The sequence below is a fragment of the Aethalodelphis obliquidens genome, unplaced genomic scaffold (genome assembly GCF_003676395.1).
Source record: "Aethalodelphis obliquidens isolate GAN/ISIS:26980383/991018 unplaced genomic scaffold, ASM367639v1 scaffold37, whole genome shotgun sequence".
Taxonomy (NCBI): Eukaryota; Metazoa; Chordata; class Mammalia; order Artiodactyla; family Delphinidae; genus Aethalodelphis; species Aethalodelphis obliquidens.
Genome location: NW_020837981.1, coordinates 14,508,133 through 14,532,993, shown reverse-complemented (window position 1 = coordinate 14,532,993; position 24,861 = coordinate 14,508,133). Strand labels below are relative to the sequence as shown.

Sequence of the window (24,861 nt, the reverse complement as noted above, 5' to 3'; positions counted from 1 at the left end):
GGTGTGTGTGTGTGTGTGTGTGTGTGTGTGTGTGTGTGCGCGCGCGTGTGTGTGTGTGTGTGCGTGTGCAACGTACTTGTAACACAGTCTTAACCTATCATTTGTATATCATGTATAATTTGTAACATAAGCTTGTAACATAATCACAAGAGCGACATCCCATCATCTTTGCCAATAGGCCCTATTCTGCTGGTTAGAAACAAGTCCCAGGTCCATCCTAGGGCCTCTGCCCTGCAGGATCCATACAGAATATCAGCCTCTCTGAGGTTCTTGCTAGAACCTCAGATTCAGGAAGTCAGTGATCACAAGTCCCCTGCCCTGGCCTTCGTCCTTCAGGCCAGCTACCTCTGCAGCCTCCCAGGTGGTCCTTGCTGATATCTAGGCGTAGTCTAGTACTGGTCAGGTTTGTCACAGATTTGAGGGTGTCTTTCCCAGGATCCCCTGAGTGCTGGCACCCACGCCGTGTTGTTTTGTGCCCACAGGGAGAGAAAGGAGAACCCGGGGAGAAGGGTGACCCAGGAGTGGAGGTAGGTTGTGCCTGCTCTGCGGCTTGTGTCACAGGGATTATTTGACAGGGACCTTGTCACACCACAGTCTCTCCAGTGTGCACATCACTTCCGTGCTCTAGAAAGAAACTCACAACTGCCTGGCACAGGAGGAGTGCAGGAAGCTGAACATTTCCTGAGCACCTCAGGGGTCAGCAAGGACCCACAGGTCTTGTCCGCGGTCTTCCCATTCATCAAGTCCCTCAGCGGTATTCACACAGCACCTGCCATGTTCCATTCCAGTGCTAGAGCCTGGAGACAGGAAAACAAGACCATCCCTGTGCAGCAAACAGTCCCCAGTTGTGGGCACTAGAATGGCAGCAGCTCAGGGAGTCGGGTGAGCACCCCAGAAGATGGGTCATTGGAGCAGGGTCTTGAAGACTCTGTAGGAGTTTGCCTAGAAGCTCCAGAGGTAGGGTTTCCAGAGAGAGGCATTATTCTTTTGAAAAGTGTGGTGGTTAAGGGAACAGTGGAGTGAGAGGTAGTCAGGATGGAAGCCAGCTTCTCCTAACAGGGGAGGGAATCAGGCTTAGGGTAAGAGCCAGGAGAGCAACAGAGGTTGAGGATATGTGAGGGAGAGGCTATTTGGTGGAAGGGCCTGGGCCACCCAGACACTACCACAGAGAGAGACCACCAAACCCTCGGTCACCCTTCAGTGTCACCAAACCCCATCTGCATTTAGTAACACAGACCTGATTATATAACATGTATGTTATTTATTTGGATAGGCTCCTAAAGAAATGCTCTGAAACTCAGGAAAAGCATAATATGCAAAAATGTTCCTTCCAGATGTATTTAAACTAAAAATTGGGAACAGGCTGCATTTCTAACAAGAAGGAAATGATTAAATAACTTACCACAAAATACTAATGGTAATAATAGTCCCCGTGCTGGAGAGCTTTCCTCACGCCAAGCCCTGCTCCAAGCCCTGGCTAGGTAGGAACTCATTTTTATTCCAGTCAGTGAATAACACATCAACATTGAAACGAGGCTTGTGGGGAACATACAAAACACGGAAAAGTGGGTTTTGTGTTAAGTGAAAAAGAGAAGAGAACCAAATTTTATATATATATGATATCGTCGTAAGTATAGACATTCAAATACATTTTATGCATCAAAAGAGTAGTAGAAGGAAATAAAGCAAACTATTAGCATTACTCAGAGATCTTCTTTCAGTTCTCTTTAACTTACTAATATGTTAGTAAATTTGTATTCCTTTAAATTTTTTATTTTTAAATTATCATAAAGTAAAATGATAATATGGTAAAATTGACTTTTTGACAGTTCTATGAATTTTAATACATGCATAGATTTATATAACCTCTACCCCAATCAAGATATATGAATTACTTGTTTATAATAAGAAAAAAAGCAGTAAACTTTTTTTTTTAAGAAGGTAGAGTTTCCAAAGATTGAGTTCCCTGCAAGGAGACAATAGTATTTATGGAGTTAAAAAGTCCACCTGTCCAAGCGACAGCAGGGATTCCCTGTCTGCCCAGTGCAGAGGCTCCCTTTATAGTCACCTGGCAGAGGGTCCCCATGCTGGCCACACTCCAGGGGATTCTGTCCCTGGGAAGGTGAGGTGCCCAAGGAGAGTTCAGAAGCTGAAATGGGGGGACCGGCTCAGAAAAGAGCAGGCGGGTCTCCTTCCTGCCTCTTGGGTGGCTGACTGTGGAGAAATGGATGTCCACCTTCACCAGAGATAGAATCTACCCTGCACAGCATCCTCCGTAGAGAGGAAGACCGCCCTGGGTTCCTTCGTGTTCTCTGTCCAGTCCGAATCTCTTTGACTTTAACCTGCCCTCAAGAGAAACGGAGACCCACAGTCCCCATCCTGTCTGTTACAAACCTGGGGAGCTTGAGGAATATTCTTCGGAAGCATCTCAGTCGCCCCCCATTCCAGACAACCAGTCTCTCTTCCTTTAAGCTAAAGGTCTCAAACCCAAATGCCAACCGGGACCAGGCATGCAACAAATGAATGCAAGAAGTCTGGGTTAAAAATAATAGGGAGGGCTTCCCGGGTGGCACAGTGGTTGAGAGTCCGCCTGCCGATGCAGGGGACACGGGTTCGTGCCCTGGTCCGAGAAGATCCCACATACCGTGGAGCTGCTGGGCCCGTGAGCCACGGCCGCTGAGCCTGCGCGTCCGGAGCCTGTGCTCTGCAACGGGAGAGGCCACAACAGTGAGAGGCCCGCATACTGAAAAAAAATAAAAAATAAAAAATATTAAAAAATAATTAATAATAATAATAGGGAGTGGTGAGGACTGAGGTAAACCGAGGAACTCAAGCCCCAGCCGGAAGGGAAAGCTCTCATTGAGCTCCAGGCAACTGTTGCCATGCACGAACAAGAGCCTGAGGCGGCCAGATTTTCTGGTTTTTCAAAAACATCCAGAAGAATAGGCATTTTGAGCATATTTCATGGCCATGTTTGTTTGTTCTTTCGAAACACTGCAGGCTAATGAGGTGCTATGAGTTTCTGACCTGTTCTCGGCCTTTGTTTGGGAGACTGTGGGCTGGTAGTTCTGTCCTTCGGCCTTGCAGTCCCTAGCCGGACCCCAGGCTATGGCAGAAGGCAGGAGCCCTTAGAGTATAACAGGGGGTGGGCTAACTGTCTCCCTTTGGCTTCTAGGTTCCTGGGCCACCAGGGCCAGAGGGACCTCCTGGACCTCCGGTAAGTTTGGAGGGCTTGTCTATGTTTCAGTCCACTGTGATTAGGCCCCTAACATCCCCTCCCCATGGCAGTCACTGGGCTTAACCTCAACCTTAAGTCACTATCACCTCCTTCCACGGTGGGATTTTCACATCCACAAGCCCCTCCCTGCTCCTCTTCCCTCCCACCTTAAACAGGCATCGTCTCTGTGACACCAAGGAGCCTGGGCAGCGCCCGGTTTCCCAGAAACAGTTGACTGGCATGGCAGCCCCGAGGTCTGGTCCCTCCTTGCAGGAGTAGGAGTCATTCTGTCACTCGGTTCTGCCCTTCGCCATCAGACATCTGCTCCTCTCCCTCTTTTATTCCTGCTACCAGCCAGCAAGAAGACCAGGATTAAAATAGAAATTGACCCATTTAAAACCAGCCCCACTGGATTGGCCTTTCCATGGTTACAGATGATAAGGCACCTTTAAAGGGACCCCTATGCACTGGGCCTCGAGGGTCCCCAGGCATCCTAAACCAACAGATGCTGGTCCTTGCCTCTGCCGGGTTCAGAGTCCCCGTGGTGACGGGCCACCCATTGTCACTGGTACAAGTAGTAGTAGTAGTAGTAGTGGTAGTAATAATGACAGTGGCCAAGGTATATTGAAACTTATTATGCGCCAGATGCTACTCTAAGCACTTTGCACATATTATTTAATTTTTGCTGTGTTCCCTCTGAATTTTGCCTTCCTGAGACTCTTAATCTTCTCTCATGAGTCAGCTGTGAGGGCCACAGAGAGATTCTCAGTCCCTGGCTGGGGAAGCCTGGCTCAGACCCCACCCCAGGAAGTCCTAAGGTGGACCCCCCTTAGCATTCCCTTCTACCTCTCCTGGGAAGGGGCCCCAGGCCAGGCTCTGTACTTTTTTGTACAGGGCCCTTGCTTTTTTGTGGTCCAACCTGTGGACAAGGAAGTCGACTTAACCAGAGATGCTTTGTTTTGATTCCAAATGCAGGGGCTCCAAGGCATTCCTGGACCAAAGGTAAGAAGAGATCACGTGACAGGTGCTGGGTGAAGGGGGTGAGGGAAGGCGCTGTGTCAGTGAAGGCAGGAAAGAGAGAAGATGCTTCAGAGACAGGGGACCCAGCTGACCCCTTCCCTAAACGAAATCATGTGACGCTTCAGCCAGTGGGGTACCATTAGGACAGAGTAAAGTCCTATGGTCCCGTTAACATCCATCATTGACACTGGGCAGGCTTTGGATTCAGAATTTTCCCATCCATCAATCAGCCCTACAGAGTGACAGGTTAGATTCTTAGCCAGTGATGAAATCCTTTTTCCACGTAACCTGCCCCAGACCCTTCACTCACCCTGAAGTATAGGTGGCAGACAGAGGGTGGCATAGCAAGGGACCCCTTCCCAGGACCAAGCCCACTGGACTCCGGCCTGGGACTCTCCCAGCTCCCACCCCCAGCGTTTCAAATGGATAAGAGGGGCTGGAGGCTGCTGGCATGACAACAGCCCTTGTCTCCTACACTGGCGCTCTCCAGGGGACTGCTAGGCACTTTCCTCTCCTGGTTAGTGTGGGAGCCTCAGAGCTCCAGCGGTGGCATTTCAGGCATTCGCCATCCAGTATCTGCAGGGTCCCAGTTTTTCTGCTATGCAAATGGTCATCTATGCCAAAGCCTGACCTGGAACTGACCTATGGGTTTGTCTCTACTCCTGCCATCCCCTTTCCCTTTGGGGACCTCAGAGTTACCACAGAGATATTCTGTAGTAACTGACTGTAACTGAGGCAGAGCCAGGCTAAGAATTCAGCAATTCTTGGAGTCCCCGGCCTGCCACCCCTGGGTCAGCCACCTCTACCTCCTCCCTCCTCTATCTACCATCCCTCCCCACCACCCATCCCCATCTGCAGGACCCCAGAATGCAAGAATGAGTCGTCTGGGCCATGCCCTTCTGTGATCTCGCCCATCTCCCTTTCCTTCAGGGGGAAGCAGGGCTAGATGGAGCAAAAGGAGAGAAGGGCATCCAGGGAGAAAAAGGAGACCGAGGTCCTCTGGGATTACCCGTAAGTATCGTGGACCCGGCAAACTGGTGTGAGGGACCTGGCCGGGCGGTCCTGAGGAGGTGCTGGGCAGGGCCCTGGGAGAAGGCCACTGGAAAACTCGAGGTTCTAAAGTTCTGAGCATTCCAGAGCTCCGTGGGGTTCTGCTTTCCCACCTGGGCAAGACCGTAGGCTCTAACTCTCTTACCGAGGGCCTCCTCTGGGCTGGCCCTGGCCTAGGTTCTGGAGGAATGTGAATCTGAATACGACAAAGCCCCCCACCCCAAGGAGGACCCAGCTGGGAGCCAGAAGGGGCCCGAGAACAGCCTTAGGCCCTACTTGTGCTTGTCTGAGGCAATAAAAATCTGCCCTTGTTGGGGCCAAGCTTACAGGACTTGGGAGCACTGGGACAGTAGAGTATTCATGTCTCTCCTACTTTCCCAGGCAGACCCCAAGAGAGCCCCTGCTCTCTGCTCTTAAGCACTGGCCACAGCAGAAAAGCTTGCAAAAAGTCAGATCCTCCGGTCCCAGCAGGCTAAGGCCACTCACATCTTGGTTCCCCGAGATCTCTGATCTCAGCTAAAGGCCCCAGGTCAGGGCGGGGGCTGCTCAGAAGGCGTCTGCATCTCCCGATGTCTGGCCTGGACTGGGCGAATTCCTTTGCCCCAAGCTCCAGTGACTGATGGTCTCATCACTGCCTCACCTGTCTCCAGGTGAGCGCATCCCACCACCCATCCCGGAGCCCTGGGCTCCATCCTCCCTCACACCCCAGTAAGGTTGGCACTCTTCTCTTGTTTGTTTTTCAAGATCTGGAAGGGACTTTAGGATTCCCTATAATCATTTTATTGGTGGGTCCAGAGAAAAAATTGAGTCACTTGAGGTCACATATGAAGTCGATGGCCTGGCTACACCAGAGGCTGCTCCTTCACTGAGGCCACAGCCTTGCAAAGGCCTCTTTCCAGCCACTGAGGCTTCCTCTGTGCTGGGCACAAGGCCAGTTCCCACCCCCAGGAAGCTGTAAAAAGCAGAGGAATGATGGGAAGCCCAGATGCCCCAGCTTGGCAGGGTTTGAAGGTCTGGTTAATGTAATCCCAGCAACCAAAGAGAAAGAACAAAAGGTATGATTACACCTCATTAGTGCATCAAATGTGGGAATATTTAAGGAGCTGATTCGCTTGACAGACTACAGTAGACTGATGACTTTAGCAGACACTTTCCCATGTCTTAAGCTGTGTCCAAAATGACTAAGTACTCTTTACTGTTAAAGCGCCTTCCTGCCCACCCCCACTCAACCACAAACCTCTCCTTGTTCACCTTCATGGCTCCAATAACCCTAGTGAACATTGGGGAATTCAGTCAGGGGTTGAAATGAAGACCATACAGGTAATATAAACAAAGAAAGCGCCAGACGAAAGAAAAAGTACCCAGTCTATCTTTGATTTGTCAACTTTTGATAGAGACACGGGTACAGAGAAGTGCTTTGGCTAGCTTAAGAAAACAACAGAGCAAGCAGTGTTCATAAAGGGCAACTAATGTGGACGTCAGACGGACAATAAGGAGTGGTGGGGACTGTGGTAACAGCCCTACTCAGTTCAGCAGACTGTTGCTTTGGGGGAATGAGGGTCCAGTATTTCTGCGTATTCTAATTTTTCTAAGGAAGCTACACATCTGGCATTTGATGGGATATCTCCTCATTTTCTAATATTAAATCAAAATTATCTGCAATACTGCAACCCATAGAAAATATGTCAGTGGCCCACGTATGGCCCCCAAAACTCCAGTTCATGCCCTCTGTGCCAGGCCTCTCAAGATAACTCAGTATTAACGCTGCAGAGACAAAGTATATGGATGTTTAGCTAAAGTTCTGTTTTTAGGCTTCCCCTCAGTGTTTTACTTCATGGAGCAGCAGCCTGTGTTTCCAGGTACATCCTACTGCGTTCCTCTTATTTGCCCTACAGAAGTGGTTCTCAGTGCTGGCTGCACGTTGGAATCCCCTGGAGCTTTCCAAGTATGCTATATTCTGTTTGAATTGGGCTGGGGTAGGGCCCAGGCATCTGTATTATTTAACATCACCCCAGGAGATTCTGACATTGTAGCTGGGTCTGAGAACCACAACTCTCTAGGCCATAAGCAAGATTGGTCCCAGAATTATGTGGTCCTAAGACTGAGAAGCGAGGCCCTGTAGGGTCCTGCTACCCAACACCCTTCCCCCAGGAGGAAGCGGCTCCCTGCCCTCCCTTACCTGGGGGTATTCCCCCACCTTTAAAATCCTGAGGCCTAGGCTCGTTTCTGAGGCTCAGTTGGAAGCAGATTTCAAGAACTCAGTCCTTATTGGCCTAGAATGTCCCAGTTGCTCTCTCCCTGCTTTGTCTTATTGATATCATCAGATAATTGTACCCCTGTTCTCCTAGGTGGGTTGTAGGGGCAGCATCATAGCCCAGCATTGGAACAAGAACTCTAATTCCCACTGTATATATCACTGGATGCTGCATAGTGAGTGGGTCTTAATAGCATCCCACCTGCCAGACAGTTCATTCCAAGGGATACATGGCCTTAGACCTCTGTCCCAGTCAGCTGCCCCTAAAGGCTTTTTCTATAAAAGAGGCCTTGTCTGGGATAATATGAATGGACTTTGTGTTAAGCTTTCCAAACTGTAAAATGCCAGAGAAATGTCAGGCATCATTAGTATTGTCATTCAAGGCCCCAACTCCTCCCACCTAGCTGAAGTTGAAGTAGGCCAGCTTCTGCCCAGATTTCAATGCTGTAATTCAATGCTGAGCCTTCTGGGGTCCCCCAGTGTGGCCTCGCCTCAACAGTATGCAAAAAAGACTGGGAAGACCACCCTCACCTGGGCCCCACCTGCCATGTAGGCGTGTCTTCCCCAAGTAAGACTGGTCCTGGGAAGGATGCACTAGCTCTGGTTCCAGACGCCTCTCCATGAATTTACTTTCTATATCTCTTTCCCTGGAACACTGCAATCCCTTGGAAGAGAGGTTTCTGAGAGAGGATGAAAGGAGAAAGGGGAGCAGGGGGCACAGAGGATCGTAACGGCCACCTGCACTGGTCTCCACCCAGCTTGCTCAGCAGTTGGCCACACTGCACTCGGTGTCTCCATGTTTTTTGTTGGTTTTCATGTGAATACATTACCTGTCCTCCCAAGCTTATTTCTCCCATTTTGTTTAATTACCAGCATTTATGTCTGTCCAGAGTCACTGCTTCACTCACCTCTTCCCTCCCTGGTCCCTTTTTCTCCCTCCCATTCCTCCCTTCCCCTTCTTTTGGTCAAACTGTTCCCTTTGTCCAGGGAGCTTCAGGTTTGGACGGCAGGCCTGGGCCACCGGTGAGTGTCACTTCTCCATTACCCCTCAACCCACCCACCCCCACCCCACCCCTGGCCTGTAATCCCTTTCGTCTGTCCTGCTGTGGCCTCACTTCTTCAGTGAGGCGTGCCTCATCCCACCACCAACACCAGGAAGTACCATCTGTGCTCAGGTCACAAGTGCTTATTCACGCCTCTTGACCAAAGACAGCTGGCCTCCATCTAAATTTCCCTGTCTGTGGAATGCACCCAGGGTCCTCAAATCTGAATTTCCAGAACACTGGCTGTGGGGTGGGAGGCTGCTCCAGCAGCAAAGACTCTGTTCCTAAAGGAGTGCTGACTTCAGCCTGGGACCCCAGCCCTAGGGCTTTGGGCCGTGACTCATCCCCACCAAACACAACAGTGTCTGTATGTGCCCGTCATGCTGTGTTGTCTTCATGCTGTGAGCTCTGTCCATCTCCTGTCTGCCCACAAGGGCTTTCTAGTCCTGTGCAGCCACCAGTCTGGTGTGTATGTGGGTGGGGACCGCACTGATGGGTGAGGGCAGGTGTAGCACTTAGGAGCACACGGGCGAGTCCCAGCTCAGTGTTCTGATGGCATGTCACAACCACACCTTTCACTTCCTGTGGCACCACAGCTGCCCCCCACCACAGTCCCTTTCTTTCCATCCTCCTCGCACCTAGCACACCTTTCCCAGGTGGCCAGTCTGGGCTAGGGGCATTATCTGTGGCTGGAATCACGAGAAACCATGACTTTCCTCTCAACTAGTTATTTCCTTCATATTGGACAGAGGGGAGCAGTGCACGTTCATATATTCTTTGGACCTGAAGGGTTTTTTTCTTATAAAATCAATAACACAACCTTAAAGGAAAATGTTTATGGGAAGAGTGATCCTACCCTGCCAGGACATTTACTGGACACTTCCTAGGTGTCAGGCCCAGCACCAAATGTGTGACATGTATTCATCCATTCTAACCTGGCCGCAACCTAGGAAGCAGACACTCATGCTATTATTCCCATTTTACAGGTGGGAAAACTGATCCTTAGAGAAGCCAAGAAACTTTCCAATAGCACAGTTGTAGGCCTTTGAGGCAGGACTTGAAGCTGGCCAGTGACTCCAGAGTGCTATTCTGACACTGTCACAGATGTCCACAGCTTTCCTTCTTCCCTCAAAGGAGCCACCGAGAACAGCTTATCCTCTATTTTACTTTCATGTAAAGTAAATCAGCCTTTCCCCACCTTGCTCCTGCCCTGCCTATCACAGCTACATTCGGAGCACCACCGGGAACCGCCCACAGGCGCAGGCCCAGTCCTCACGTCCTGAGCAAGAAAATATAATCACCGAGGCAGAGCAATAGGAAGCTTGGAAATATAGACTCCGTCTAGTCGGGCCATAAATTAGGAACCTGGAGAAGACGTTTAATTATGCCTTAGCAAGCCCTGCTGTGTCTCTAATCAACACAGCTCTGACGCTCCAGCTGCCCCCCGGGGCTGCAGCCCCGAGTCAGGAGTGCTTAGGACACACCTCCCTGCCAGGCCCGTGTCAGCAGACATCCGAAGCATACTAATCCACTCTCCAATCCAGCCTGTTCCCTAGGGCCTGGGATGGGGACAGAAGGCCTGGCCGGAGGGTGAAGGCCAGGGCCAGGGCCCACAGTGGGGGTGGAGTGGGCGGTGGCGGAATGACCCTCCCACGCCTGGCTCTGTGTGTGCGTCTGCATCGGTCTCTGTGGCATGAAGACCCTCCCGCTGCATGTGGAGCTGCGTCAGCCAAGGGGTGCCAGCCCCCGGCCTCCCCACCCCCGGGATGGCGTCGACTCCCTCCCGAGCGCTTCTGGGAGCAAACTAAGCAACTGTTCTGCCGTTTTCAGCCTTGGCAAGCTTGGTTGTGAAACCAAAGGGGTACCTTCCTCAAATCTGGCTCTGAGGCAGCGGGGAGGCGCTCTCTCCCCGAGGCCCCCAAACCCAAACAGGAACGCGGCCCAGTCCAGTGACCGCCCTGAACAAGCCTGGCCTCGCCAACCCTGAAAACTGGGCCTCTGGACCTTGCTCATCTCCAGGTGTCGTGCGGGGCTCCCGGGGCTCCCCTCGGCGTCAGGACCCTCACCTCTGCGCTCTTTCACCTCCCCAGGGTACTCCAGGACCAATTGGAGTTCCAGGCCCAGCGGGACCAAAGGGAGAGAGGGTGAGTGCTCAGCGAGCCGGGAGCCTGGACCACCAGGACAGGGGGCCCTGCTGCCCCTCTCAGCCTCGGGTCCTCAGCCCCTGCGCCTACAGCCCACAGGGCCACCGCGTCAGCCAGCCATCTCAGCCCCCATCCGTCCCTCCTCGACCCAGCAAGCACCTCATCCATGTCTTCTCTGGATGACCCTCCCAGCCCATGGGGTGGCAGGCAGGCCTGAGGTGCTCATTTTGTAGCTACAAGTGGACAGAGACTTGGAGAGCTTCCTTCACTCAGCTTCCGGTCACCTGGCATCGGTCCCAGGGGCCACACAAGGCCCCAGGCCCTGCTGTCACCGGACACGCCTCAATTCTGCAGTGATTTAGGGATACGGCATGAAACAGAGTGCCAGGTGGTGTTAGAAAACCTGGGAGACATCGAGGAGCCAGGAGACCTGTGCCTCAGGCCGGCTGCCAGGGGTCACGTCTCCCGCAGCCAGGGCGGCGGGCGGAGGCAGGAGAGTTCCGCGCGGCGGCTCCTCCCAGCCTCGCCCGGTTTCCGCACCGCGGGGCCTGGGGTCGCTGGCAGCCCGGCTTGGGTGCCGGACCTCTGAGTGGCCGTCTGCTGGGCTCTCTGCCCGCGGGAGCAGCTCTCCCTCTTGCCGTCTGCCACCGGGGGCTCTATCGCTACGCTCTCGGGTCCCACAGCCGGCAGAGGGGAGGGAGGAGAGGGTGGGGAGCTTCTGGAGAGAGGCGTGGGCTTCCCTGAGATCACCAGCCACTTGGGGAACCAGGGTGGCTGCTCCGAGGGGTGACACAGCTTCGAAGAGAAATCAGAGCTCTCTTCCTCTCCCCGTTCGCCCCCGTCTCCCTTGTCCGTGCCCGTTTCCTGCTCCTGTTCTCCCCACCGCTTCTGCCTCTGGCCAACTTGTACCCCCACTGTCCAGTCCTTCCTAAGCGCGTTGGGGGGCCAGGCTCCGTGGAGGGAGGGTGAGAGAGGCTTCCAGGCCCCCTCCTCGGGGCAGAGTCCTCAGCAGTCACCCCACCTTCACCCCGCCCTCCACCCAGCCCTCGCTTCCTTGTTGGGGGGGCGGGGGGTGTCTCTTTGAAGAGACTGGAAAGGTTTCCCAAGTTTTGTATGAAAACAGAAAATGGCTGACGGGAGGTTGTTACCATGTCAGAGAAGGCTTATGTGTTCTTTCTCCGGTTTCAGGGCAGCAAAGGCGACCCTGGGATGACAGGACCAACGGGAGCAGCTGGGCTTCCTGTAAGTCTCGTGGGCTCAGAGGCTCCTCTCCACCTGCCCTGGTCCCCCCCAGAAGCACTGCCAAAACAGAACACCCAGAGCCTGGGGCAGAAAATCCAGGGCCAAGCGACACTGCCCAGTTCTGTGGCGGTGGAAGCAGCCGACAGCCACTAGCCCACGCTCTAGAACTTCCCCGCCGGGCACCACTAGAGGCGAACCCTGGTGCACACGGCCCCTGTTAGGGAACCACGTCCTCAGCCGTGTGCACCGTCTAACTGGCTGTAGCAAACACAGATGAGCACCTTCCGCTGCAGGGCTCTGTGCTCAAGGCAGCGGGGGTCTCACAGGTGAATGTGCCACGGCCCGTACCCTCGAGGAGGGACCGAACCAGGTCCAGATCACCATCGGGCAAGGAGACGTCTCCTGAGATGGGCAGCTTCCCACAGGACTGGCTTTCCATCTGCAGCCGACGTCTCCTTGCTGGCTTAGAGAAGTCGGCTGCCTACAAGAGCCAGGACTTTGGTTTCCCACCCGCTTGAAGGCCATACACTTGTTCGTGGGTTCCATGCTCGGCTGTGCTTTGGCTAAGTAGGCACCTCCGGCCAGTCTTTGCCTCGTGCCCACTCCCCAGCTAAAGACAAGGGGAGCAGCCAGCACCTTGAAAAGAGGGGCTCGGGAGCTTTGGAGTCATTTTTCTAGCAAGCGGCTGGTGGGAGAGCCATGCAAATCCCTGCCCTTCCAGGAGAGGTCTCTGCACCCAGACTGTGTCCTCAGCACGAACCATCTAGAAGAACTCGGCCGCAGGCCAGGGCATTGGTGCCGAGTGAGAAAACCAGAACTGTGTTTGACTTTACCCATAACTCGTTATCTGTCTCTAGGTCAAGTTCCTTGAGCAGTTTTCTCCTTTGCCCCCCTTCTGTAAAATGGGGATAATTAAGCCCGTCTCTGATGAATTAGGCACCGGTAAAGAGCTTTATGAGCCTGGAAGGAAGGACGGTACGGCCATCCTGTGCCTTCTCATTAACCTGTCTTCGTTTCTCTGATTTACTGCAGGGTTTACACGGACCACCCGGGGACAAAGGAAACCGGGTGAGTCTGAGTCCTCGCACTTTGGCTGTGGTTACTAATGTCATCATGGTGAGGTGGAATGACCAACTGGGGATTCCTGACCCAACATGGAAATACAGTCTTTCCTGATATATCATCCTAAATTAAAAGGCTTTATAGTGAGGGGCTCCATCCATAGCATTACAGGGAGCCCGGGACCTAATTGAAATTGCAGCATGTATTTTTCCGCGTGGAAAGGGGAGGCTGAATCCCAGGGCAGCCATCAGATTAGCATTGCCGTCCAGTAACAGGAGCCACGTGCCCGGCTCTCTCTAGGTTGCCCTGATAATGGGCCCCTAAATGGTATTTTTATATCCGTCGTTGCTGTGTCCTAGTCTTCTGACACTTAGTTTTACCAGGCATCCCAGGCCACTGGTGAGAGAGAAAATAAATCCCAGTTCCAAGAACAAGCAGACAGCTGTTGTACACAGCCAACCCTTTAAAAAGCTATCCCAGCCATTATTGCTCTTGGGACGAATCGGCAGGACTATGAAACAAATCGTGCCTTTCGAGGCCCCCAGCTGCCCCTTTGGTTTCTGCCATGTTCACCAGGACGCAGTTGCTGAGTGTCCGTCCACAGCACCCACAGCCACCTGATGGCACATGACACGTGGCACCTCTGTGCCCAGGAGAGATCATCCCACTACATCTGACCGAGGGATGACTTTGGGGTTCCCTTCTAGAACGTCTCATTGGCTGCCTCATCACAGGGGTTCTCAGTGGGATGCACGTCCCCTAGAAGCCCAAGAGCATCTTCTAGTGGGAATAATACCCAAGGATCTTAGAGGTGAAAGAGGAGTGGGACGAACCGATGGAGAAACGAGGCCCTGAACTATGATAACATGTTCTGAGTTCCCAGGACTGTTAGAGACAGAGCAGGTGGCTTCCAGAACCCAGGCCTTCCGCTGATCTTTGAACACGATAGCCGTGTTTATGGCTAGAACATGCCAGAATCTGTACGTTTATATCTGGCATCAATGCAAGTCTCTTCCATTTAAGATCGATTTATTGAACGCTTCCATATTCCTAAATTTTCCTTTCTGGCAGCTGGTCAAAAGCAATCAATCTGTCCCATATATCCTATGAACAAGAAGGAAGAGGCAGAGCGACCCTCCCAGACTGTCCATGGGGAGCCCAAGTCTAGAAACCCCTGGAATAAACAGTCCTACTTCCAGAAATGGGCCAGCCTGTTCACGCAGGCTGGGAAGCCCACCTTCGTTACTGTGGCATCCAAGAATTTAGGCCACTGAAATAATTGATCATTGCACCTCTCAGTTGACATACTAACCTTTCTAATTTATGTCTAAAGTGTTCCGGTGTTCTTTGTTAATTCGATTAACACTTGTTAAACCTATCTCTTATGACTTTTTCAGTTGGCTTGAGGCACTGGGCATTTGAAGGCTGCAAAGCTAGTCCCCCCATTGGTAGCGACTGTGTGCTCTAGAGGGCAGGCAGGTGGACAGGGGCGGGAGGCTGGTGGCTCTGATGCTCAAGGAACCGAGGTCATTGACTGAGCCGCTGAGTCCCCACTATCCAGTGGGGAAGTATTTCTTCTCCACTTGCTGTGTCCAGGGTTTTATACACTTCCCCCCAGTCCCACATATAAATCTGCAATATGTCAGTAAAAGTCAAGTCCAGAAAACAGGCAAGGTACCTGAACCTTCCTCTGAGGGCACCATGAAGAACCAGTCGACTTCTTCTAAAGGGCAGCTTTCCAAATCAAGGAGCAGCTTGTTCTTCCATCTAAGACCTCGGACTCTCTGGATACCAGAACATCCTAGAAGAGTCCCACCTACAGCTCACCTCCTCTTCCAGACCTCTTTATACCACCAGCCCTAACAGGACTTCTGAGGGGAGAGATGAGGGCTTGGTAATGAAAGCCTACAAAATGAAGAAAGGTCCAGGCAGAGTCAGCTCTGTGCCCTGACCCGTGTTTTCTGGTGCCTGGAAGCTCAGAATGCTGACACTTTTGTCAAAGTAAAAGGCCAGGAGTGCTAAGATGACATTCTAGTTGGAAGCTTCACTGTTTCTTGTGGAGGTGAAGCTGGAGATGTTCAAGACGCCCGTGCCCACCGAGTGTGGAAGGGGGCTCCCAAACTTTGCCCCCATCACACCCGGGGTCCCCGTCAGAGAGGCTCGGGCGGGCTCCCCACCGTCTGTTATCCTATCTCACAGCCTTAAAGCCATGCTTCTCCAAGTACCGCCAGAGGATGGTCTTGGAGTCTCCTTTCTGCTCATGGAAGGAAGACAGTCCTTGTAGTGGTGGCCAAGGCCCAGAGCCCAAGATAGGCAGTTTTCCAAGGGGACACACATGCCAGGGGAATGATTCTGTCCTTGTCACTAGGGGCATTCTCCTGTCCATTAACAGCTCTGTGAATTTGGCCCGGGAGCCACTTTTAGGATGAAACAGTCCATCAGAGGATAAAGGGTGGTGTGAATTTGGCAATTTGGGTATCAGGAAAATTGGGTGTAACCGAGGAGCTGCCTGCAAGCCAGCCAACTGAAAGGTCTGAGAGCGTGCGGTGAGGCTCCTCCCACTCTGCGAGAGGTGCCATCTGGGGTGTGTGTGTACATGTGTGTGTGTGGAAGTGTGCACGTGTGTGCCTGGGTGTACATGTGTGTGTGCATGTGTGTGCACGTATGTGTGTGCACACTTGTGTGTGTGCGTGTCTTGCTTCCCCAGGCCCCCTTACCTCCTAGCTCTCTCTCGGCCTCAGCCTGCTGCTTCTTTCCTTTACTCCTTCACTATTTCTCCCTCTAGATGTGTTCACCCTATTATGATAATCCCATAGCCCGCATCCTTTCCCTTCCACTCCCCCAACTTCAATTTATTTCCTCTAAACGCAGTTTTGTACATTTATTTATTTTTTTAAGAAACCCCTGCTGCTTGACTCTCTTTGCCCCTCTCCCGTACCAGCTAGAATCCCCTCTGCACCAGGGCCCTTTTCATGTCCTCTTCGAGAGAGGGGAGCAGGGAGGATGGAGGTGAGGTTACTACTCTACTGTCTTCAAGGGGCACCCAATTAAGGCTATTTCCTGTGCCCTTAGAACATGACGGCCCAGAGTGCAAGTTTCCCATCCTGAAGGGACCACCGCTGACCCTCTGTTACCCACAGGCACATCATCACCATCCCCCACTCCCCGGGAGCTTCTCTCACCCTCTGAATTTAGGGAACTGTGCTCACTTTTGCACTGGCCTGACCCAAAGAGAATAAGGGGCCACATTCCTGAGAAAGTTTCCCATGGGGCTTCCCCCTCCAAACAGCTAGTGGTTTGGCTTGTCCACTGTCTGCAGATTAATCGTGCCATGACTTCCTCATTGGCGGGCATATCTTAGAGCCAATGAGATGACCCCTAACATGCGTCTACATGTTTCCTCCTAAACACATCTCAGTTTCTAAGTAAGCATCTGCATTTTAGAAAACTCACTTAGAAAGATGTGTTGGCAACTGCAGGCAACCTTTGCAATCAAGAAATGTGGGTAATTTCCAAAGACCTGGAGAAACGTCAAAAGTATTCTTATCCATTGCCTCCCTCTAAGGAACCCTGCAGCCTTCCACTGTGGGAACACGGTAGACACAAGACCGTGCCGCTGGCAGCAGCCTTGGCTCCTGTACTGGCTGACAAGAAGTAGCGATCATTACTGCTATCTTTATGAAGCCACTGTCGTTTACTGAGCACCTACTGTATTAGTGCACATTTAGTATTAAGCACTAAATGTGCACAAAGACCTCGCAGCAAAGTTTTTTTTTTTTAACATCTATATTGGAGTATAACTGCTTTACAATGGTGTGTTAGTTTCTGCTGTATAACAAAGTGACTCACCTATACATATCACAACAAAGTTTTGAGGGAGGTATTATTATCCCCATTTTACAGATGAAGAAACTGAGGTTCAGAGAGGTTAAGTAAGTTCCCAAAGTCATGTGGCTGATAAGAGGCAAATCCTATTCTGGCTCTAAGCCTTTGCTCTGACCACTTGGCCACCCACCCCAAGGGACACTGTGGAAGCCCCCAAGCATTAGACAACCGGCCTTCTGTAGAGGAGGAGAGTTCCCAGGAAGACTCTCCAGGGGCACACTTGGCCCCTTTATAGAGAAACCCAACATAAAAAAATCCAAACTCAAATTCATTACCAAGAATTTCCCATAGCCCCACTTTAAATGGAGAGTGACCCTGACACATACAAAACAGGGTTCAGTTTAGAAAGACGACGTTTACTGAAGCTTTTCAGAGACAAATGGATTTCTTGAACCCACATACCCACATACAAATAGCTGCCTATGACTTCAGACCAGGATGGACCAGAGACACACATAAAACGGGAGGACCCCGCCGAGAACCAGGTGCCACCTATGAGCCGTGGACACACACATACACACGTGCACTTGTACACACACGTGCGAGCACACACGAGTACATGCACACACTTGTGTACATATGCGCAAGCTCATATACACACATGCACAACCATGTATGTGCACACGCCTACACGCCGCATTCACAGCCACACGCACACACACACCCCAGGGCTCTAAACAAAATCACTTTGCCTCCTCATAGAATATCAAAGGGACGACAACCAGTTGGGACAAAAGCTGTCAGGCCACACCCTTTCAAAAATGAACCCTCAAAGAGAAGGAAGTGGGTCCCCCAGGTTCATTATAGATGCACTCTGGGCTCAGAATTAGCAAAACTGGCCACCAGTATCATCCATCTGCACTTCCTCCCACCTCTGGCTCTCAGCCCTATTGCTCCCCGCCCCCTCCGCACCTGCCTTAGCCAAATTCTCAGGTTCTTGGAGGGGTGGGCTAAGGGACTGACCCCTAATCCTACTGGGGAGAATATCCTAATTGAGAGAATCTATTTTTCCCGCTTTCATTTTTTTTTTTTTTCTGTCTCTAATGTTAACACATGAATGATCCTAAAGTTTTTATGTTATTTTTTTTCTTGGACTAAACCATTATTTACAGGGGGAGAGGGGGAAGAAAGGCTCTAGAGGGCCTAAGGGGGATAAGGGAGACCAAGGAGCGCCTGGATTAGATGCCCCCTGTCCATTGGTATGTTTCCATCTATCACTTGGTTGTTCTGGGTTTTTCCTTGAGGTTTGCAAGCTGGAAACAAAGAAGGCAAATAAAAAGATGAAAACCAAATGACTCCACTGATGCCACCAAAACCGACCTGCTCATGTAACTGATGAAATTCTGCCTGCTGTTGGTGTTGCCCTAAAACCACAGCTGCAAGTAATTCCCGCTAAAGCCCTTTCCTTTGAAGATGCCGAACAATTGATGTGTGGAAACGGAGACACCACGAGGAAAGGGATTTGGGAGCAGGCCTGGGCTCTTAGCTCCAGGCTGGCTTTGGAAGCCAGTGTAGCGATTGTGAAACCCACCCCGCATTTGCCTTCTTCGTTTCATGGCCACCTCTGTGGCCAGCAGTTCAAGCTGTCTGAATCCCCACTTGGTCAGGATGCAGGACACTGGGGTTAGCGTCTCCTGAGGGCCATCTGTGCCTCAAACTGGGCAGAACGAGGCCAGAAAGGGGCTTTCCCACACAGCCTCCCAATGCTCACCAGCCATCCGGCTAAAACCTGTAAAGCTGCCGACCAAAATCTGTAGACAGACCCCCACGAAGCCTTCCCAAACCAGCCAACGACGAACGATACGTGGCACGTATGCCGGGCTTCTCAAGTGTCCCTCAACTCATTTGAAGGTCCTGAAATTAATGATGCGCTGAAGTTGAAGTTCACCTGTGTTTACTCCGAGTGAGTCTAGATGGAGGGGGGCTGGATGTACACGTTCCAAAGCTCAGCTCTCCCAGGAGCCAGAGAGAGCACAAAAGCTGAACTGGGAAGACGGGAATCAACTGGGAACTGGGGTCTATTTGTAGATGCCTCGAGGGTCCTGCATCCTGGCCAGGGTAGGACAGGGCCTGTCCACGCCACAGTCGGAGCTGGCCAGCCTTGACCTAAATAATCATCGTGGTTGGTTTTGTGAACAGGGACACCGAGGTTTTAAAGGAGAGAAAGGGGAGCCGGGGTTACCAGGGCTGGACGGACTGGATGCCCCGTGCCCACTGGTATGGCATCACCCTCCCTTTCCTGCATGGCCAGTGTGGGCTTCCCCACGTGTGCGGCTTGTGCCTGTGCGCCTCTCCCGCTGCCCTGCACACTCCTGCTTGTCACTCTTCACTCAGTAGACACCAAGGGTCACCCTGCCTTAGCTGGTCCTCAGGGGGCTCCCGCCACGTTCCCCTCTTGCATGCACAGTCTGCCAGGATGCTTTCTTGGCTTCCTCCTGCAGCTGCTTCAAAAGCCCATCACCTTAATGTGAGCGGCCCTCCCCACCCGATGCCAACCTTAGCTGCATCAGACCCTCCTTTCAGAACTGCTTCTAGACAAACCTGCCACCAGAAAGAAAGCCAGGGAAGTGGATTCTCAGGACAAGTTATTAGGATTGTGACTTCTCTTCCTTCACACACTGCAGTTAGTTGGAAAAGCGTTGGCAAAACATTTCAATGAGATGCCTCAGTTGGCCCCATGTCCCGCTCCACTCCAGCATCGCACGATTTAGCAGAGGAAAGATGGGCACCTTATGAACACGGGGAAGAATGAGGAGTTCTAGAACCAAAGTAGAGGAGGGGGTACGCTGACTGTTCTTCCGGCATAGATCTGGGATCACTGCCCCGGTGACACCCCCAGAACCAGGGGACGGTGCAAAATCAGGATTCTAGATCCTGTAGGGTTCATCCTTTATGCTTAAATCTCAGAAGACACTACAAGACCCTCCCTTGGTTTCCCTTTTTTTTTTCATCTTTAGGTGGTTCACAACCAAAAAGTCTGAAAGAACCTGGAAAGGTTAAGAATGTAGTTAAGGAAGGGAAGGGAGAGACAGGGAGGGAGGGGCGACATTTAGGACCCGCTCCCAAGCATGTCCCACCTAAGTGGTGGCATTTCTGGTCCCGCGGGGCCCAGTCCCTCTCCAAGCAGGGACACCTGAGGTTTCTACAGCAATCCTTTGGACATACTGCAGGGGAAGCAGGAGACGGCACTCCACTCCAAGGCAATTGGCTCAAAAACTTCCTGCTCTCCTAAACTTCTGGAGGAGGTTTGGAGCTCATGGATCTAGTTTCAGACCAGTAATTGTCAGATGAGCATTCCCAGGCTCACATCCCCACCCCAGGGCAACACAGGAATTATCTCTGTGGGACCCTGACAGGTGACCATAGAGCCCCTGGAAGGGACCTTTTAGGACCACACAGGCAACACGAAGGATGGCAGAGCAAGCAGCGTTGCAAGCCTCCCGTTCCCACCGCGCTCCCCACCTTCCCACCCCCACCTTGAACCCCCAGCATGCAGCGCACACCGCACAGGCGCCTTTCTCAGCCGTGGAATCTCCCGCGCCCTCCGCGGCACCTCCGTTAACCAAGCAGCCAGGCGTCCCCTCTGCCATGACCCTTCCCACGATCTGAACACTTGAGTTCTGACAACTGCAGCCCTGGCCTCCCTGCTTCTCACCCACACACTGTCACTCCCCTCTGCCTGCCCAGCCCTCCTCTGTCCCCCCTGCCACCATCCACGTGCCAGTGGGAATGCCCTTGTGGTCCACGGAGGCTCCTCTCCCTTCCAGAGACCGTGTGAAGTGTCGCATTGTGGCGGGCTGGGGAAAGGGACAGAGGTCTTCATGGAACCCTGGGATGCACCACCTCATCCTGCAGACCCTCCCCGACCCAGAAGGGACGATGAAAGTTATCTTGATTTGACCTTACTGGCATTTTCTCCAATAACATTTGTGTGTGACTTTTGCTGTGGAAGTGTACATGCCTTGCCTTTCTTGTTTCTCATTGTTGCTGTTCGCCGTCTCCTGCGCTGTGTTACTGCGGAAGTGGGGCGGGGCTGGGGGGCTGTTGATCGGGAATTTTAGTACAAGGTAACTAGACTTCTGCGGCCCCCGTGCAGGGCCGGCTGTCTGCTGGATGCCAGGTGAGTGGTTTTGGCACCTGTCATGGGTGGATGAGTAGGTCCAGGGCACAGGGTGCTCCCATTCTGGCTTCGCGGGGGCTGACCACTTGCTGCGGTCCCCTGAAACCTCGTGTGCGTCTCTTTCTCTGCCCTGGAGCCTGGAGTTCTAGAATCTGGGCTGCAATTCTAATAGACCTGGACTGAGAACCAGATCTTTGCCCTGGTTCAACCTCACCCTCCCCACCTGCCTCTAAGTGGTTTCTAGGTTCCCGCAGGGAGTGCCAGAGCAGCCAGGATAGCAAGGCCCGAGGAGACTCGGGACGTCCCGAGGCTGCAGGTGCTCCGGAGGTGCACCGGCAAAGGGGACAAGCGGCACCCGGTGGATTCCCATTCCACCACTGCCTCTTCCCCCCAAGTCCCCAGCAATGGCTGTGCCAGGAGCCCTGCCTCCTTGCTGAAGGCACCTCAGGCCCACATTGCAATGCCTGTGAAATCACCCCTCCTCCTCCTTACTGACCACCAGGTGGGAATTGCCTAGATGTCCTCCCCCAGCTGCTAAGGAAGAGAGAAAAAAATCACAGAATGGAAGAAGTGGGGGCGGTCGTTTCATAGAGCCGCACCTGCCCCAGGTTTTACGGAGGAGGAAACTGAGGCCCCCAAGCGCTGAGTGACGCCCATGGGCACCCCGCACTCAGTACAGCCCGAGGGGAGGCCAGCAGACCTCTGGTCTGTCCTCTCCACAGCATTCAGGTGACCCCTGCTTGCTGAGCCCACAGGCTAGTGTCTTGGCCTTGCACTGTAACTATATGTGAGCTTGGCCAGTGGGCAGACGGGCAGGCTTGCTTCCTGCCTCCTTTCGGCTCAGCCCTGGGGTAGAGAAAAGAGACAGACTATATCGGGGGGCTGCACCCTGATCAGCCGCCGCGATGTTTGTGGCCCTTGTTCCCCTTGTCCTGCTGCTTGGTGGGCCATCCTGCAGAGTCTGAGCCATCTGCCTTCCTTCCTCACTGCAGGGTGAAGATGGCTTGCCAGTCCAGGGCTGCTGGAATAAGGTAAGGTTTCCCAGGGTTCTAGTGCCTTGGAGCAGAGGTGTCCTTGGGCTCCTTTCTCTATGGTGGAATAAAGCATGCACTATTTCCATTCTGGGCCTTTCTGCAGATGAGGTAGCAAGACATGGGTCAAAAAAGGAACGATCCCACAGGCAGGGTGCCCATTAAACACCCTCCCACTCACTGCACAAAATTGAGAACATTTAAAAATGATTTTTAAGGCATCTGCAAACCCGAGTGTATGGAAGTTCCATGTAGTCAGACAGATGACATCTTTATGCTTTGTGTGGTTAAATTATACAGTACTTCTCCTGCAAGGAGTTCTAAACCATGTTTTAAAATTAGTTATTATTAGCTAGTCTCATAGTGCTCGTAGGAGGCCATTTAAGCCATTATCCAGATATAGGAAATCTAAGTTGTTTAAACTATAAAGTCACATAGATTCTATACCTCCTCCTAGAGATCGGCCAGCTCACCACTCTACCTTGCCCCTTGAACTTAAGCTGTCAGAGCTCCATGCTTCTGCACATGAGACCTGCAGCCCAACCTCTCTTGGGTTCCCAGAATTCCTACCAACAATGAGGCTTCATTTGTTCACACTTGCCCCTGCATTTGCCATCATTAAAGCCATCTGACAGCACTGGGCTATGCCCTTACATGCAATCACCCCACTCATCCAGGGCCTCCAAAGTGCAAGGCTCCCCGGCATGACCAGGGCCACTGGTTTGCTAATCCAGAAGCCCAGCTTGGTCCTGGCAAAGGTAGCAGCTGCCATGCAGTCCCACCCACGGCCTCCCTCCACCTTGCCTCCCGCTCAGAGACTTCATGCCAGCCCTTTATCACTGAGGCCTCAAGGTGTGGGTTCATCCTCGTTAAAGGGCTGGAGTCCACTACCTGCCTGAGAGTTTGCGCTTAGCTGATCCAGTCCTGCCCAGTGACAGCAGAGTCACACTTACAATGAGATGAATACAATCCTCCGGCTAAGTGCCCACAATCTCATTAGTTCACGGGATTCAGTAAAAGCGATGAAACCACCCAGGTACCTAAAGCACCCCTAACCAGAGAAAGGGAAAGCTCAGCCCTCAAGGGAGATGCCTCCCCAAGAATCTGTCTCTCTCGCTGTGCCTCGCCCTCTCGGTGAGTTCCTGTAGACCTAGTTAGCTCCAAGAAGAAGGAAAGGGGTGCGTCCCCTAAGAAAAAAGATTTTCTTCTTCAAGGTTGCTGTGGATGGTTAGGAGATAGAAATGGTTGGGCTTAGCAGGGGAAGAACAGCCTACTCTCGAGAGCTGCAATGTCTGGGAGAAGCAACTAGAGAGCCTGGTGTCTGTTGGTTCACACCATTAATTCATTTTGGGAAGATGCAGTTAATTCAACAGCCAGGCCTCCAAAGGCAGCATAGGGAGAAAGTGCCCTCTAGTGGCCAGGACGGGGAATGACTGGAAAGAGAAAGTGGTTTCCCACCCTCAGGATGCTGAGAGCCAGCACCAGGGTCTTAGAACGAAGCGGGTTCCTGGCTCCCCCAGTTCCCCTACCCAAAGCTCCCATCCAACTCAGGACAAGACCCACCTCGTTTCCCACAAGGGAAATAAACACTCACAGACCAACTGACACTAACTCCATGTTGTTTTGTGTTTGTTTTTGTTTTGCAGTGATGCCTCTAACCTGGGATTGGCCTGTGTGTGTGTTTGTAAATAGAATATTTATTTTTATACAGTTTCCACTTTTTGAAAATGCCCAAAGTATGATGCATCTTACAGATTATTAAAAAAAAAGGAAAGCCTGCATATTTTGTACAGAAAATACCAACCTCTTCCCTTTTGTTTACGAGATGTTTTGTCTACGTCTGAGACTCTAACACACTTTTCGTTAGTGAGAACGGCTGTGCGTTTGCATGATATTTGTGCACCCTTATTAAGTATTGAAGCTTAATAAATTATCGTGTTCCAGTGCCAAAGGGGGCCAGCCAGCACTCAGGTGCTGGCTAGTTTATGTGTGACTTCAGAGATACGTGGAGTTCCATGGTGTTTGCTAAGCTAGGTGTGTCTCAGAATATTTTAAACTCTTATGGATTTTCATTATTAAAAAAATTAAACATGGCAATTCTTGATCCTGATTCATCACTAAATTAAATACATTCTTTTCTTGTGAAATCAGGAAGTCCCAGAAGCGGAGGGGCCTCAGAAGTTTAATGGTTTGAACCATTAAGTCCAACAGAGACTTAGCTGGGACTATATTAAGCAACGTCTATTATAATGTACCCCAAGTTCATTACGGTGCCACATGAGTGTGTAAAGTTCAGTTGTGCTGAAACCCTCGAAGCCCCCAAGGTTACAAAGGGCTACTTGCTACTGCTTTTGTTTTTTGGTGGCTTTTTGGTGTGTTTTTCTTTCTTTTGGGGCTGCAATCACTAGTAGCAGCTATTGCTGACTGATGGCCATTCATTTACTATAGATTTGCAAGGTCTACTCACAACTAGCAGTTGAAAAGTTTGCCTCACAGCCATTCCGCTCCAACAAAGAACGCTCAGAAAACAGGAATCTGGGCAAGATATTGGCAATCTGAAGCTGTTTTTATTTTTTAAGAAGCAGAGTTTTACGGTTTTCTGTACTGTTCTTAGTATAGTGCTTATAAAGGTCTTGCTGCTTATAAATAAAATAAACCTATTTTAAAGTAGGTAAGTATTACCTATGGGGCAGCACACAGGTTTACTGTTACGTTACAACATAATTGGTGCTTCTAGAGGGCTTGAAAATAACGAAGTACTTGGGTAATTTAAACACCCCCCCTCATTTTGTT

General features: G+C 51.7%; 1 protein-coding gene across 13 annotated transcripts in view; it reads left to right on the top strand.

Annotated features, from left to right (window-relative positions):
- COL13A1 (collagen type XIII alpha 1 chain) overlaps positions 1-23,941 on the top strand; it is a 144,225-nt gene extending 120,284 nt beyond the window's left edge. For 8 of the 13 annotated variants that reach the window (XR_003437902.1, XR_003437900.1, XR_003437901.1 and 5 more), the window contains 9 exons: positions 483-527; positions 3,176-3,217; positions 4,193-4,219; positions 5,168-5,248; positions 10,675-10,728; positions 11,917-11,970; positions 13,003-13,038; positions 19,057-22,068; positions 23,715-23,941. Coding sequence is in view for 5 of the 13 variants with exons in the window: in XM_027130034.1 (XP_026985835.1) it covers positions 483-527; positions 3,176-3,217; positions 4,193-4,219; positions 5,168-5,248; positions 10,675-10,728; positions 11,917-11,970; positions 13,003-13,038; positions 18,030-18,212 (522 nt within the window). In the remaining 8 variants the exon portion in view is untranslated. The other 5 variants (XM_027130036.1, XM_027130038.1, XM_027130034.1 and 2 more) reach the window with 5 other exon arrangements.
- Positions 23,942-24,861: the final 920 nt, after the last annotated feature.